Below are 13,397 nucleotides of genomic sequence, written 5' to 3'. Positions count from 1 at the left end.
CTGTCCAGGTGAATTTGTGGTCGGGGTGGAAGGTGTTGGTGAAGTGGATGAACTGTTCAACCTCCTCGTGGGAGCACGAGGCGGCGCCGATACAGTCATCGATGTAGCGGAGGAAAAGGTGGGGGGTGGTGCCAGTGTAGTTGCGGAAGATGGATTGTTCCACATATCCTACGAAGAGGCAGGCATAGCTGGGGCCCATGCGGGTGCCCATGGCTACTCCTTTTGTTTGGAGGAAGTGGGAGGATTGGAAAGAGAAGTTGTTCAGGGTGAGGACCAGTTCAGTCAGTCGAAGGAGGGTGTCAGTGGAAGGGTACTGGTCGGTACGGCGGGAAAGAAAGAAGCGGAGGGCTTTGAGTCCTTCGTGATGGGGGATGGAGGTGTACAGGGACTGGATGTCCATGGTGAAAATAAGGCGTTGGGACCGGGGAAGCGAAAATCATGGAGCAGGTGGAGGGCATGGGTGGTGTCCCGAACGTAGGTGGGGAGTTATAGACCCCCTAATAGTCAGAGGGAAATTGAGAAACAAACTTGTAAGGAGATCTCAGCTATCTATAAGAATAATAGGGTGGTTATGTTCGGGGATTTTAACTTTCCAAACATTGACTGGGACTGCCATAGTGTTAAAGGTTTAGATGGAGAGGAATTTATTAAGTGTGTACAAGACAATTTTCTGATTCAGGATGTACCTACTAGAGAAGGTGCAAAACGTGACTTACTCTTGGGAAATAAGGCAGGGCAGGTGACTGAGGTGTCAGTGGGGGAGCACTTTGGGGCCAGTGACCATAATTCTATTAGATTTTAAATAATGATGGAAAAGGATAGACCAGATCGAAAAGTTGAAGTACTAAATTGGAGAAAGGCCAATTTTGACGGTATTAGGCAAAAAACTCTCGAAAGCTGATTGGGGGCAGATGTTCGCAGGTAAAGGGACGGCTGGAAAATGGGAAGCCTTCAGAAATGAGATAACTAGAATCCAGAGAAAATATATTCCTGTTAGGGTGAAAGGGAAGGCTGGTAGGTATAGGGAATGCTGGATGACTAAAGAAATTAAGGATTTGGTTAAGAAAAACAAGGAAGTATATGTAAGGTATAGACAGGATAGATCAAGTGAATCCTAAGAAGAGTATAAAGGAAGTAGGAGTATACTTAAGAGGGAAATCAGGAGGGCAAAAAGGGGACGTGATATAGCTTTGGCAACTAGAAATAAGGAGAATCCAAAGAGTTTTTACAAATACATTAAGGACAAATGGGTAACTTGGGAGAGAATAGGGCCCCTCAAAGATTGTGTGGAGCCGCAGAAAATGGGGGAGATACTAAATGAGTATTTTGCATCAGTATTTACTGTGGAAAATGATATGGAAGATATAGGCTGTAGGGAACCAGATGGTGACATCTTGCGAAATGTCCATATTACAGAGGAGGAAATGCTGGATGTCTTGAAACGCATAAAAGTCGATAAATCCCCAGGACCTGATCAGGTGTACCCCAGAACTCTGTGGGAAGCTAGAGAAGTGATTGCTGGGCCTCTTGCTGAGATATTTGTATCATCGATAGTCACAGGTAAGGTGCCGGAAGACTGGAGGTTGGCAACCGTGGTGCCACTGTTTAACAAGCCAGGGAACTATAGACCAGTGAGCCTGATGTTGGTGATGGGCAAGTTGTTGGAGGGAATCCTGAGGGACAGGGATGTACGTGTATTTGGAAAGGCAAGGATTGATTAGGGATAGTCAACATAGTTTTGAGCTTAGGAAAGCATGTCTCACAAACTTGATTGAGTTTTTTGAGGAAGTAACAAAGAGGATTGATGAGGGCAGAGCAATAGATGTGATCTTTATGGACTTCAGTATTGCGTTCGACAAAGTTCCCCATGGGAGACTGATTAGCAAGGTTAGATTTCATGGAATACAGGGAGAACTATGCCATTTGGATACAGAACTGGCTCAAAGGTAGAAGACAGGGTTGTTTTTCAGACTGGCGGCTTGTGGAGTGCCACAAGGATCGGTGCTGGGTCCTCTACTTCTTGTCATTTACATAAATGATTTGGGTACAAGCATAAGTTAGTAAGTTTGTAGATGACACCAAAATTGGAGGTGTAGTGGACAGCGAAGAGGGTTACCTCAGATCACAACAGGATCTTGACCAGATGGGTCAATGAGCTGAGAAGTGGCAGATGGAGTTTAATTTAGATAAATGCGAGGTGCTGCATTTTGGGAAAGCAAATCTTAGCAGGACTTATACACTTAATGGTAAGGTCCTAGGGAGTGTTGCTGAACAAAGAGACCTTGGAGTACAGGTTCATAGCTCCTTGAAAGTGGAGGCGCAGGTAGCTAGGATAGTGAAGAAGGTGTTTGGTATGCTTTCTTTTATTGGTCAGAGTATTGAGTACAGGAATTGGGAGGTTATGTTGAGGCTGTACAGGACATTGGTTAGGCCACAGATGGAATGTTACGTGCAATTCTGGTCTCCTTCCTATCGGAAAGATGTTGTGAAACTTGAAAGGGTTCAGCAAAGATTTCCAAGGATGTTGCTGGGTTGGAGGATTTGAGCTACAGGGAGAGGTTGAACAGGTTGGGGCTGTTTTCCCTGGAGTGTCGGAGTCTGAGGGGTGACCTTATAGAGGTTTACAAAATTATGAGGGGCATGGATAAGGTAAATAGGCAGTCTTTTCTCTGGGGTCGGGGAGTCCAGAACTAGAGGGCATAGGTTTAGGGTGAGAGGGGAAAGATATAAAAGAGACCTATGGGGCAACGTTTTCACACAGAGGGTGGTACATGTATGGAATGAGCTGCCAGAGGAAGTGGTGGAGACTGGTACAATTTCAACATTTAAGAGGCATTTGGATAGGAATATGAATAGGAAGGGTTTGGAGGGATATGGGCTGGATGCTAGCAGGTAGAACTAAATTGGGTTGGGATATCTGGTTGGCATGGACGGGTTGGACCAAAGTGTCTGTTTCCATGCTGTACATCTCTAAGACTCTATCTATTTCCCTATAGTCTACATCTTCCATGTCTTTTTCCACAGTAAACACTGATGCAAAATACTATTTTAGTATCTCCCCCATCTCATGTGGCTCCACACAAAGGCCGCTTTGCTGATCTTTGAGAGGTTCTATTCTCTCCCTAGTTGCCCTTTTGTTCTTAATGTATTTGTAAAAATTCTTTGCATTCTCCTTAACTCTTTTTGCCAAAGCTATCTCATGTCCCCTTTTTGCCCTCCTGATTTCCCTCTTAAGTATACTCATGCAGCCTTTATACTCTTCTAAGGATTCACTTGGTCTATCCTGTCTATGAAATAAATTTCTGCCCATCTACAAGTAGCTGTACTGAAGGCTGGGGACTTTGATTGTTTTTACATATGTTCTCTTCTTCACTTGCTTGGTTAGATCTCTCCTGTCTGTCTGTCTCCCTGTCTTTCAGTCTTTCTCTCTCTCTCTCTTTTTCTGTCTCTATCTCTCTCTGTCTCTCTCTCTCTCTCTCTCTCTCTCTCTTTCTGTACATTCCCTTGTTCCATTGCAGACTCAATTTGCCATGTATCACTTCATCACTTTTGTCGTTTAGTCACTCCTGTCTGCCCAGCTTTCACACTCTCTCCCTTTTGTTCTTTCTATGAAACTCTCCCCAGCTCTTTTGTCATTACAGTACACTTTCTAGTAGCAACAACTTTCATTTATTTAGTGCCTTTAGTAAAATATGCAAAAGTGCTTCACGAAAATGACATGAGAAACATAGGAGCAGGAGTAGGCCATTCAGCCCCTCTGGTCTGTTCCACCATCCAACGAGATCATGGCTGACCTGTGGCCTATCCCTATATACTTGCCTTTGGCCCATATCCCTTAATACCTTTGCTTAACAAAAAAATTATCTATTTCAAATTTAAAATTAACAAATAATGCAGAATCCACTACCCTTTGTGGAAGAGAGTTCCAAACTTCTACTGTCCTTTCCATGTGGAAGTGCTTCCTAATGTCTCTCCTGAACAGTCTGGCGCTAACTCTCAGACTATGCCTCCGAGTTCGAGCTTCCCCAACCAGTGGACATAGTTTATGTTATTTACCCTGTCATTTCCTGTTAGTATCTCAAAGACTTCAATCAGATCACCCCTTTACCATCTAAATTCTAGAGAAAGCAGGCTTGATTTATATGATTTCTCCTCATGACCACTGTAGTCCAGGTCCTATTCTTATAAGCCTACATTGTACTCCCTCCCAGGCCAAAACATTGTTCCTGAGGTATGGTGCCTAGATCTGCTCATTGGACTCCAACTGGAGACTAAACAGGGTTTTGTACAGCTGCAGCATAACTTCTACATACAGAACCTGACAGATGTTCGGATATGATCAGAAGCTAGCTCCTATTGTATGTCAGCATCTCTCTCTCTCTCTTTATCCCTCTCCCTTTGTGCCTGCTGCTTTTCTATCTCGTCTGATTTTAGTGTGCAATGTTATGCAGTGATTGGAACAGTAGCACTCATTAACACTAGCAACCAATTTATAAACAGCTCGATGCTGAAATGCTCACTGCCTTGTTCAGCTCCCTCCATGAATGCTGTCCCTCTGTATCCCTGTAACCTCCTTCAGCCCCGCACCTCTCTGAGCCCTGCAACAATCAGAACTGGGTCCTTTGCCCATCCACTATTTCTTGAATCATTCACTGATCCGTAAAATGTTCTCTCTAAATCTCTTTGTACCTCCTTCCTCCTTTGACAAAATCTTTTGGTCATCTGTCTTTGGCGTGATGTCAACTTTTGTCTGATGATGCTGCTATGAAGTGCCTGCATTAAAGGTGTGATCTGAATGCAAATTGTTGAACATATGGATTCCTGCTTCACTAATCTTCCATGCCACTGAATTCCCAGTCTCCCACTGGAAATGACCAGCATGGAGAGAGAAGTTACCTCAATGTAGCCACTGGATTAGAGACTCTGTTACTCCATACCGATTGATGTGATCTCACTCAATATGCATTTTCTCTCATTTTAGGATGTTTAGAAAAGCAGTAAGGCATCTCGTTCAGCAAATCGATTCTGGAGGTGAACTGATCCCAGCCACCAGTGCTTATGACTCAGACAGGTTTAAACCTCTGTGCCTGGTTTACAGGAAAACAAACGGTCCATTCTGGAGAAAACCAAAGTATTGCCCCACTGATTTCACACTGAAACATGTACTGGGGAATGATGAAGACAACTTGATATCAGGTGAGTTATGTCCTGCCTATGTGTGTGTGTGTGTGTGTTCATTGAACAATATTGTCAGGCTCTTTATGATAGCAAAGAGTTGGAATTGTTTGTGTGTTCTGCTCAGTCCTTTTACATCCCCAAGAATTTTTATCTCCTTTCCTGGAAACATTGACACTTTTGTTGGTTTGCTGTTTAGCCAGTCTCTCTGGTAGTTCACCCAAATGGGCAGCCTTCACACGTGTACCAGATTGTGAGTTGGACATTTATGGGTTAAAGCTCTATCTGGGTGTATAATCTATGGTGATTCTTCAGTGCAACACTGAGGAAATGCTGTAGAGTCAGTAGCCCTCACATTTTAACTGAGGCCTGTCTGGTCACTCGCTCAGCTGGGAGTGAAAGATCCATTGCACTACATCAATGAAAAGCAATGGAGATCACCTAGGTATCCCAGACAATATCCCACAATCAATATCAATGGAAAACAGATTATCTGATCATTTCCACATTACTTACTGCACACAATTCTTTACGAAACGACAATGACTCCACGTCAATCGACGCAGACCATTCTGGGATGTTCTGAAATTGTGAAATGGTTTCATGAATACCAGTCCTTCCTCTGTTAGGCATCATGGCTGAAAATGTGCATCTGACATCCAATAGCTGTTTTTGATTAAGATCCGGAGGGCAATTTTGAGTTGAATTGAATTTTCTTTCTTGGCATTTGGATTAATAGAAATTCCCTAAATGATGCCTCACTGAGACCACGTAACTCAACACAGACTGGCCTGGGGTTTCATATATGTCCTTCAGAAGCCCAATATGTGGCAGTTCGATTTGGGGAGCATTCATTGTGTGCTTTATTATTGTCAGTAGCTGCAGAAACCTTTGTCAGAATTATGGAAGAAAATTTTAAACACTCTATCCTAAAGTGCATTTGTGATCTAATTCTTCAATCTCACTGAACAATTTCTTAGAGATGTGTTGCTACAGAAAAGAATGAATCAGAGCCATGGGAGGGGAGTGAAAAAGGGTTGGCGTGTGGTGGAAAGAGTTGGGCTCTAAAGGAGATTCACTCTAGGCCTCAGGTCACAGTTTTGCTCCTGAGCTGGGAAGTGACCAGCAATTCTCTCTTTTTGTCAGAGGGTTTATGTTCAGCCATAATGATTTCAGAAAATCTGAATCTGGTTGAAAATCCTTGAGGGAGAATACAGCAGGCACACAAAATAATTGGTAACTGTTGAGTACCATTCTGGTCCCAAAGCCAAATTAGGCTTGGGGTCTCATTTCAGTTGAAGCATTGAGCCCCAAATAGGCCACAAGGAAGCACTGATGCCTGTACATTTTAGACTGGCCAACCTCTTGGCAGGTCATTACTATGAGGAAAAAGTGAGGACTGCACATCAGAGTCAAAAACTGTGGTGCTGGAAAAGCACAGCAGGTCAGGCAACATCCAATGTTTCGGGAATAAGCCTGTCATCAGGAATGTAGGGTGGAGGGTGGAAGGGGCCTGAGAGATAAACATTACTACAATGAATTATAAACTACTTGGGGAATCAAATTATAATTCTGCATCAGTGAATGGCTTTTCATTTGGGTTAAAATCAGGTCTATGATTGGGATGAACTTTTTACATAGCTGAAAAATGTTCCCCCTTATTTCTATGCCTTAACAGGTTTTTCTTTTATTTACTCATGGGGTGTGAACATTGCATTCTGGCCAGTGTTTGTAACCCGCCCTTAGTTGCCCCTTGAGAAAGTAGTGGTGAGCTCCCTCCTTGAACTGCAGTCTATGCACTGTCAGTACACCCATAGTGCCCTTGGGTAGGGAATTCCAGGAGTTTGATCCAGTGACATTGAACCAAGGGTGATCTATTTCCAAGTCTGAATGGTGAGCGCCTTGGAGTGGAACTTGTAAGTGGTGGTGTTCCCATGTATCTGCTATCCTTGTCCTTCTGGTTAGAAGTGATTGTCTAAGGATCTCATAATTACGTCAGTGCATCTTGTAGATAGTACACATTGCTGCTGCAGAGCATTGATGTTGGAGGGAGTGGATGTTTGTGGAGGTAGTGCCAGTCAAGTTTTTTCCTGGATGGTGTCAAGCTTCTTGAGTATGTTTGGGCTACACTCCTCCAGGCAAGCTTGACTCGATATATGCTCAATAATGATGACAATAAATTGTTGTCATTAGCAAACAAAATCACACAGCCACAAGTCTGCTGCTACCCCATTTTGCCTATTCTTGTCATGTAGTCTGTTAGGAGCTTGGAACTAGTTAACTATGAACAAATGATTATGTGTTAGTGTTCCAGGTGCCACAGTCATGGCTGCACTAGAGTCATTGTTGTCATAAAACACTGGCTTAATGTAGTCTTGGTACCATGCAACTTTTTATTGAACTCAGAGCTCTAAACTTACAGAATCTGAAAAGTGTTTTCTTAAATTTAGGAATAATCAATCAGAATACGAAATAACCCCATGTTAGTTTGGAATTTTCAAAAGGCTTGGCAAAACTACGTGTTTATTGTTTTTGCCATTCCCTCTATCTTTGCTGTCACTGTGTGCTCCTTTGCACTGTGCTGTTATCTCTAACAGCGAGTCACTACCATCAACTCCAGTACCATTAGGAAAGCGATTGTGCCGAGCAATTGCTGCTGTAACTGAATGAACCAGATGCAAAACTATATACCAGTGGAGAAAATGTTACACATTAATAAGCATTTCACCTCATTTCATACAGTCCAGCAGAAGGAGATGTCCTTCAGTTTCATGGAGACGGTGGATGGATTCATCAAAGGAAAGGCAAACATCAGTCTCGACTTAGTCACAGGAAAATTTGAAGGTTCAAAAGCCACATGTGACACCATTCAACTACAAGGAGTCAAACAACTTTACATCAGTGTCTCAGAGCTAATCAAAAGCCTGAAAGATCGGTAAAGTACACTACTGAGAATATACACATAGAGCCATTTTAGTAATGTCACTTGAGAAAGGATCAGTTGTTACTCTAAGAGAAATGGGACTGAGGGACAGGACAATACCAGGTCGTCCAACAGGTGTGCCTCAACCTGTAATGGGTAGCCATGATGTGGAGTTGCCAATGTTGGACTGGGGTGGACAAAGTTAAAAGTCTCACAGCACCAGGTTACAGATGACACTGTGATCTTTTGCTGTAAATTCTATGGCTTACGATCCTGCTCCACAGTCACCTAATGAAGAAGCGCCACTCCGAAAGCTCGTGCTTCTAAATAAATCTGTTGGACTATAACCTGATATTGTGTGATTTTTAACTCTGTAATGGGTAGAGCAAAACTAATTCAGTCCTCCATGACTGAGTTAGTCATTTGTCAGCAGAGAATATGTCAACAGTTAATAAACTTGCATTCAAACAAGATTTGTGTGTTTTGAATTGAGCTTTGATGAAAGTCATTAAAAGAATAATTTTGAGGTTCATCACATCTTCTGATAATAAATTACATTCCTAATCATCGTAGCTGAGAGAACAATGCAGGACACTAAAAGGGTCATTTCAACCATCAAATCTATCCTGGCTCCTTTAAGGCCCGTTCAGTTGCGCTACCCTTCTCTCTTCCCACAAATCCTTGCAATTGTTTCTCCTTCAAGAATTGATTTGGTGAAGGTGACTATTGAGCCTATCAGGCAGTGTTTCCAAATCTGTGACAATCACTTGTATCTGGTATAAAAGCTCTGATTGACCATCTTTCAGCAATTTGAAACAGTTTCTCTTTATTTACTAAAGCAAAACCCTTTGGCAATCTTTGCCATGGCTCCAAAAGGTAAATTAGTGGAACAGACCTGAGGGGATGAATCTTAAATGGATGCAGAGGAAGGATCAGGGCAGCACTGGTTTTTGCTGCCGTCGGCCAGCCCATTGGTTTAATGTCGTGGTCCCACTTTGGCGCCATGTTTGAAGAGGCGGGTCAGGGTGAGGGAATTGATTGGTTAATGCTCCCACAAGCAGCCTTTAGTTAGCCCATCAAAGCCAATGGAAGAGTCAGCTGTCGAGATTTCTCATTTCAGTGGAGTTCCAGCTGATGAATGGACATGGCTTCCCGATATCAGACTGAAGAGCCAGTCCCTATCCATAATTTTAACCCTCCGCCCACAACCCTCCCATTAACCCCTTTGGCTGTAATTGCAAGATGGCTGGAGCTGTGTCTATATGCCACCCTGTGGAGGGACCACACCCTCTAAGGTGAATGTCAGGCTGTAGTTTTGAAGTTTCTGAAAAGTCTGCAGAGAGCAAAATAAGTTTCATTGTAGCAGAGAGAGCAGTGCAGAACAGAAAAGGGCCATCGAATCTATACCGGCTCCTTCAAGGCCCATTTGCTTACACACTCTCTCTCTCTCTCTCTCTCTCTTTCCACAAATCCTTGCAATTATTCCTCCTCCAAGAAATGATCTTTTGAAGGTGACTATTGACCCTCCCAAAACCACACCTCCGCCCCAAACTACCTCAGCAGTTTGCACCTATGATGGTGGGCTGCCAATGTTTCAGGGTAGGAGGACTTCCTATTGGCCTGGCATTCTTAATTAGATAGGTACCTCTTTAAGGCAATTAGAGATTGCCCAGCCGGTGATGCCCACATTGCTTGAAAGAATAATTTGAAAACATAGTGGTACGGATTTGGCTTTCTCCTTAGGAATTGCTGTCTGGGTCCTACACCAGTAAGAGTGGGTTTCTCACCTGCGTTTTAGATTAGATTAGATTCCGTACTGTGTGGAAACAGGCCCAACAAGTTCACACTAACCCTCTGAAGAGTAATCCACCCAGACCCATTTCCCTCTGACTAAGGCACCTAATACTATGGGCAATTTAGCATGGCCAATCTACTTGACCTGCACATCTTTGGACTGTGGGAGGAAACCGGAGCACACGGAGGAAACCCACACAGACACAGGGAGAATGTGCAAATTCCACACGGTCAGTTGCCCGAGGCTAAAATCGAACCTAGGTCCCTGCTGCTGTGAGGCTGCAGTGCTAACCACTGAGCCTCTGCGTCGCTCGTGGAATTGTTATGGCATAGGAGAAGGCTATTTGTACTATGATAAGCCCACAGTTCTTTCACAAAGGCCTTTTCCCAATATCCCTGCACATCATTTCTAACCGCATAACCACTCGATGCCCTCTTGAATGCCTCAAAGTGAACCTGCCTGCACCATCCTCCCTCCCGAGGATGGGTGTGGCAATCACAAATTAAAATTCACTCCAGTCCTCATTGGCTGATGCTAGACGTGTCTGTGGTTCAATAGCTAACACCTTAGTTTGGGTGCCAGGGTTACTGATATTTTTTGTAGATAGGATGTTCTGAAATCCCACTCATTTATAATTCTCTTCTACTTTCAGAAAAATTGGACCTTCCTGGGAGCTGATTAAAAATACTTACTCAGGAGATCTCTGCATCATAACCGAAACATTAATGTCTGTTGAGCCGATTTCACTGAAGAAAGTTAACAAGGGAGGATCAAAAGTATATATTGCATTGTCTCACATCTCCAAGGTATGGATGGCTGCATGAAGTAACCAATAGCATTGAGAAAGTAGCCATTGGGATTACTGTGGTTTCTCAGTAACCAAGATTAATGAAAGGGAAATAAAATTTTCAGTCACAAAGTGACCTACTAAATCAGTTTGTCCAATCTGTCCCATAAAAATGTCTTACAATACAACAATCTCGCCATTCAACATCAACATTTACAAAGCATCTTTCATGAAATGTTTGTTATGGTGAATAGTTTAATAGCTCAGTAATTGATTATGTGAGTCTGATAACTGATCACAATAACAATACATAACAATCAGTGCTTGATTGGTTGAGCCTGGGTGATGACTCAGGCTGAGCAATGTTGCTAGAAGGTGAGCTGTAAGCATGAGTGCAGATATTTTATAATCACAATGACCAACTCTCAAAGAAGAAAATAAGGTACATTTTGATGTGAAGTACCATAGAAGAGGGTAGGGAATACAGAGTGTATGTGCTCTCCAGATAGAAGGATTGTGATGTTGGGTGAAGTAATACTGTCCAGACCATGGGAGTGCAGTGATACAACCAGACATTGCAACCAGATCACAGAGGATAACTCAATGGAACTACATACTGTACATTTACACAACTCCAACCTTCAGAATTGGAGTACAAGAGTCACAGAAGCAGTGTTGGGAAAATATCCCGCAAAGAACATCCCAACGGCAAGCAACCTGAGACATCAGGTGACCACCTCAATCAGGGGCCAACAATATTCTCTCAAAGCTGTATGGCCACTCTCAGAATCCGCAGGGAAAGATGGGCTTCCCAAAACACTGTCCACAGAATTCTGGAGACCGTGCCAAACATGAGCATTAGAGTTCCACACTGACAAAAACGAAATGAACAGAAACCCTACAGGATGCTCCCAGAAAATTCAGAATGGTTGACCACTGTATTTGAAGCTGTTAGAAAAGAGTGGCATCTCTGCATTACTCTGAGAAATAGAAAATGTACAAGCAACTGGCAAAGTGTTCCATTCTCTGACAGATTTGGTTTGACAACATTTAAGAACTGCATTCCATTCTGGTCAGAGTATTTTTTAAAAACGTCAAAAATTACACAACGGAGGGATCCAAGATGGCGGCGATCTAGCAAAATCGTGTTGCAGAGCTCTGCACTGCATCGCAAGTGGGACGAAGTCCTAGCCCACCCTACCTGGACCACCGCTATGACCTGGGACTCGAGAAAGGTCGTGGAGTCCCAGGAAACAGTTAAAAACAACAACTTCCCTTGGTCTTTGCTGTCCAGGGATGCCGAAGAAAGGAGGAGGAGCGTCCAAGGCCAGGCCCATGGCCCAGCCTGTAGGATCCTTGATTTCTTGCCAAGCCCTTGTGAAGGAGCTCGTGAAACCTCGCGAGAAGCTGGGGAAGCAGATAGAGGAGAAGCTGGCCCCAATCTCTATCATGCTGCAGAAGCATGAAGAGCAGCTGGGAGACCTGAAGAAAAGGACACATGAGATTCAACACAGAGTCACAGTGGTAGAAGTTGATACCAGTTCCTCCAAGGATAGGATCCAGGCCCTGGAGACGCAGGTCCGTAATTTGCTTGACCAGGTTGATGACCTCGAGAACAGGGGCAAGAGAAAAAAATATTTGGATCATCAGTCTGCCGGAGGTTAAGGGAGGTGAGTGGCTGCCAGAATTTATTGAGGACTGGTTGCCGAAATTCCTTAACTTGGAGTCTGCAATGAGAGGCTTGAAAGATCGAGAGGGCTGACCGGGTCACAACGCAGAGATCAGGTCTGGGTCAACGTCCACATCCTCACTTGGTGTGGTTTCATCATTGTAGAGATAAGGAGAGAATCGTGGAAGCTTCCAGAATCCAGGGAAGGATCCGAAGGCCCTAGTTTACAAGGGCTCTAAGATCATGTTCTTCCAGGACTTCTCAGCAGCGGTGATCTGGAAAAAAAAATCCGATGATGGCGTTAACAGAAGACTGAGGGAGCTTGGAATCCAGTAATCTCTGAGGTATCCGGTGATGCTCGGTTCACCTTAGATAGATCTGTACATCTCTTTGACACACCGGAGAAGGCAAGGGACTTTGTGGACAAACTAACCTAATCTGAACAATTTAGGATGTGCAAATAGTAGTGTTATTTGGCTATGTCTCTGCCTTTCTTTTAAAAAAAAGAGCGCGGTCAGGGCTTTCTTTTCCTAACTTTTTGATTGTTAATAATCTGGTCTAAACTATGTTTGGCGACAGTTGGGATGTGTACTTTCAATTTCTAAGTTAAGTGATACCAAGGGATGGGTGGGGTACTTCCCCTTTTTTGTTTCAAAATTTCTTTGTTCACATTGTTAGTTCATGGTGTATTTTCTTTCTTTTCCGCTTGTGTTTACATTGCAGCTCTAGTTAGGAGGAGGGAAAATGGAAAACTTACGGACAGTTTATGCCGGTTCAGATATTTAAATGCCCTGGCTGCGGTATTGGCAGAGGAATGGGAAGTTGGGTTTTGGGATGTGTAGATGCCCACTTTAGGCAGGGGGTGAGTTCCCCTATTCAGTGCCGTTGGTGCTTTATATGTTGGTTTATGTTTTGGTTCTTATTGTATATAGTCTTTGATAGCTTTGTAGGTTTATTAACTGTAGTGGTTTTAGTTTATGCAGTTTTTATGTTTGATGGAATGTGCAACACTAATGCTCAGCAATTTGTAATTCGAATTCCTCCTCTC

General features: G+C 43.4%; 1 protein-coding gene across 3 annotated transcripts in view; it reads left to right on the top strand.

The window, feature by feature from the left end:
• The window catches only part of LOC122539816 (gasdermin-A-like), a 70,524-nt gene that overhangs the window by 27,201 nt on the left and 29,926 nt on the right, over positions 1 to 13,397 (top strand). For all 3 annotated transcript variants that reach the window (XM_043674884.1, XM_043674882.1, XM_043674883.1), the window contains exons 2-4: positions 4,982 to 5,196; positions 7,918 to 8,110; positions 10,546 to 10,699. In XM_043674884.1, the coding sequence (XP_043530819.1) occupies positions 4,983 to 5,196; positions 7,918 to 8,110; positions 10,546 to 10,699 (561 nt within the window). In that variant the 5' untranslated portion in view covers position 4,982. The remainder of the gene's footprint in view (positions 1 to 4,981; positions 5,197 to 7,917; positions 8,111 to 10,545; positions 10,700 to 13,397) is intronic.

This window comes from Chiloscyllium plagiosum, chromosome 33, assembly GCF_004010195.1.
Source record: "Chiloscyllium plagiosum isolate BGI_BamShark_2017 chromosome 33, ASM401019v2, whole genome shotgun sequence".
NCBI lineage: Eukaryota > Metazoa > Chordata > Chondrichthyes > Orectolobiformes > Hemiscylliidae > Chiloscyllium > Chiloscyllium plagiosum.
This window is presented reverse-complemented; position numbering and strand designations above follow the sequence as displayed.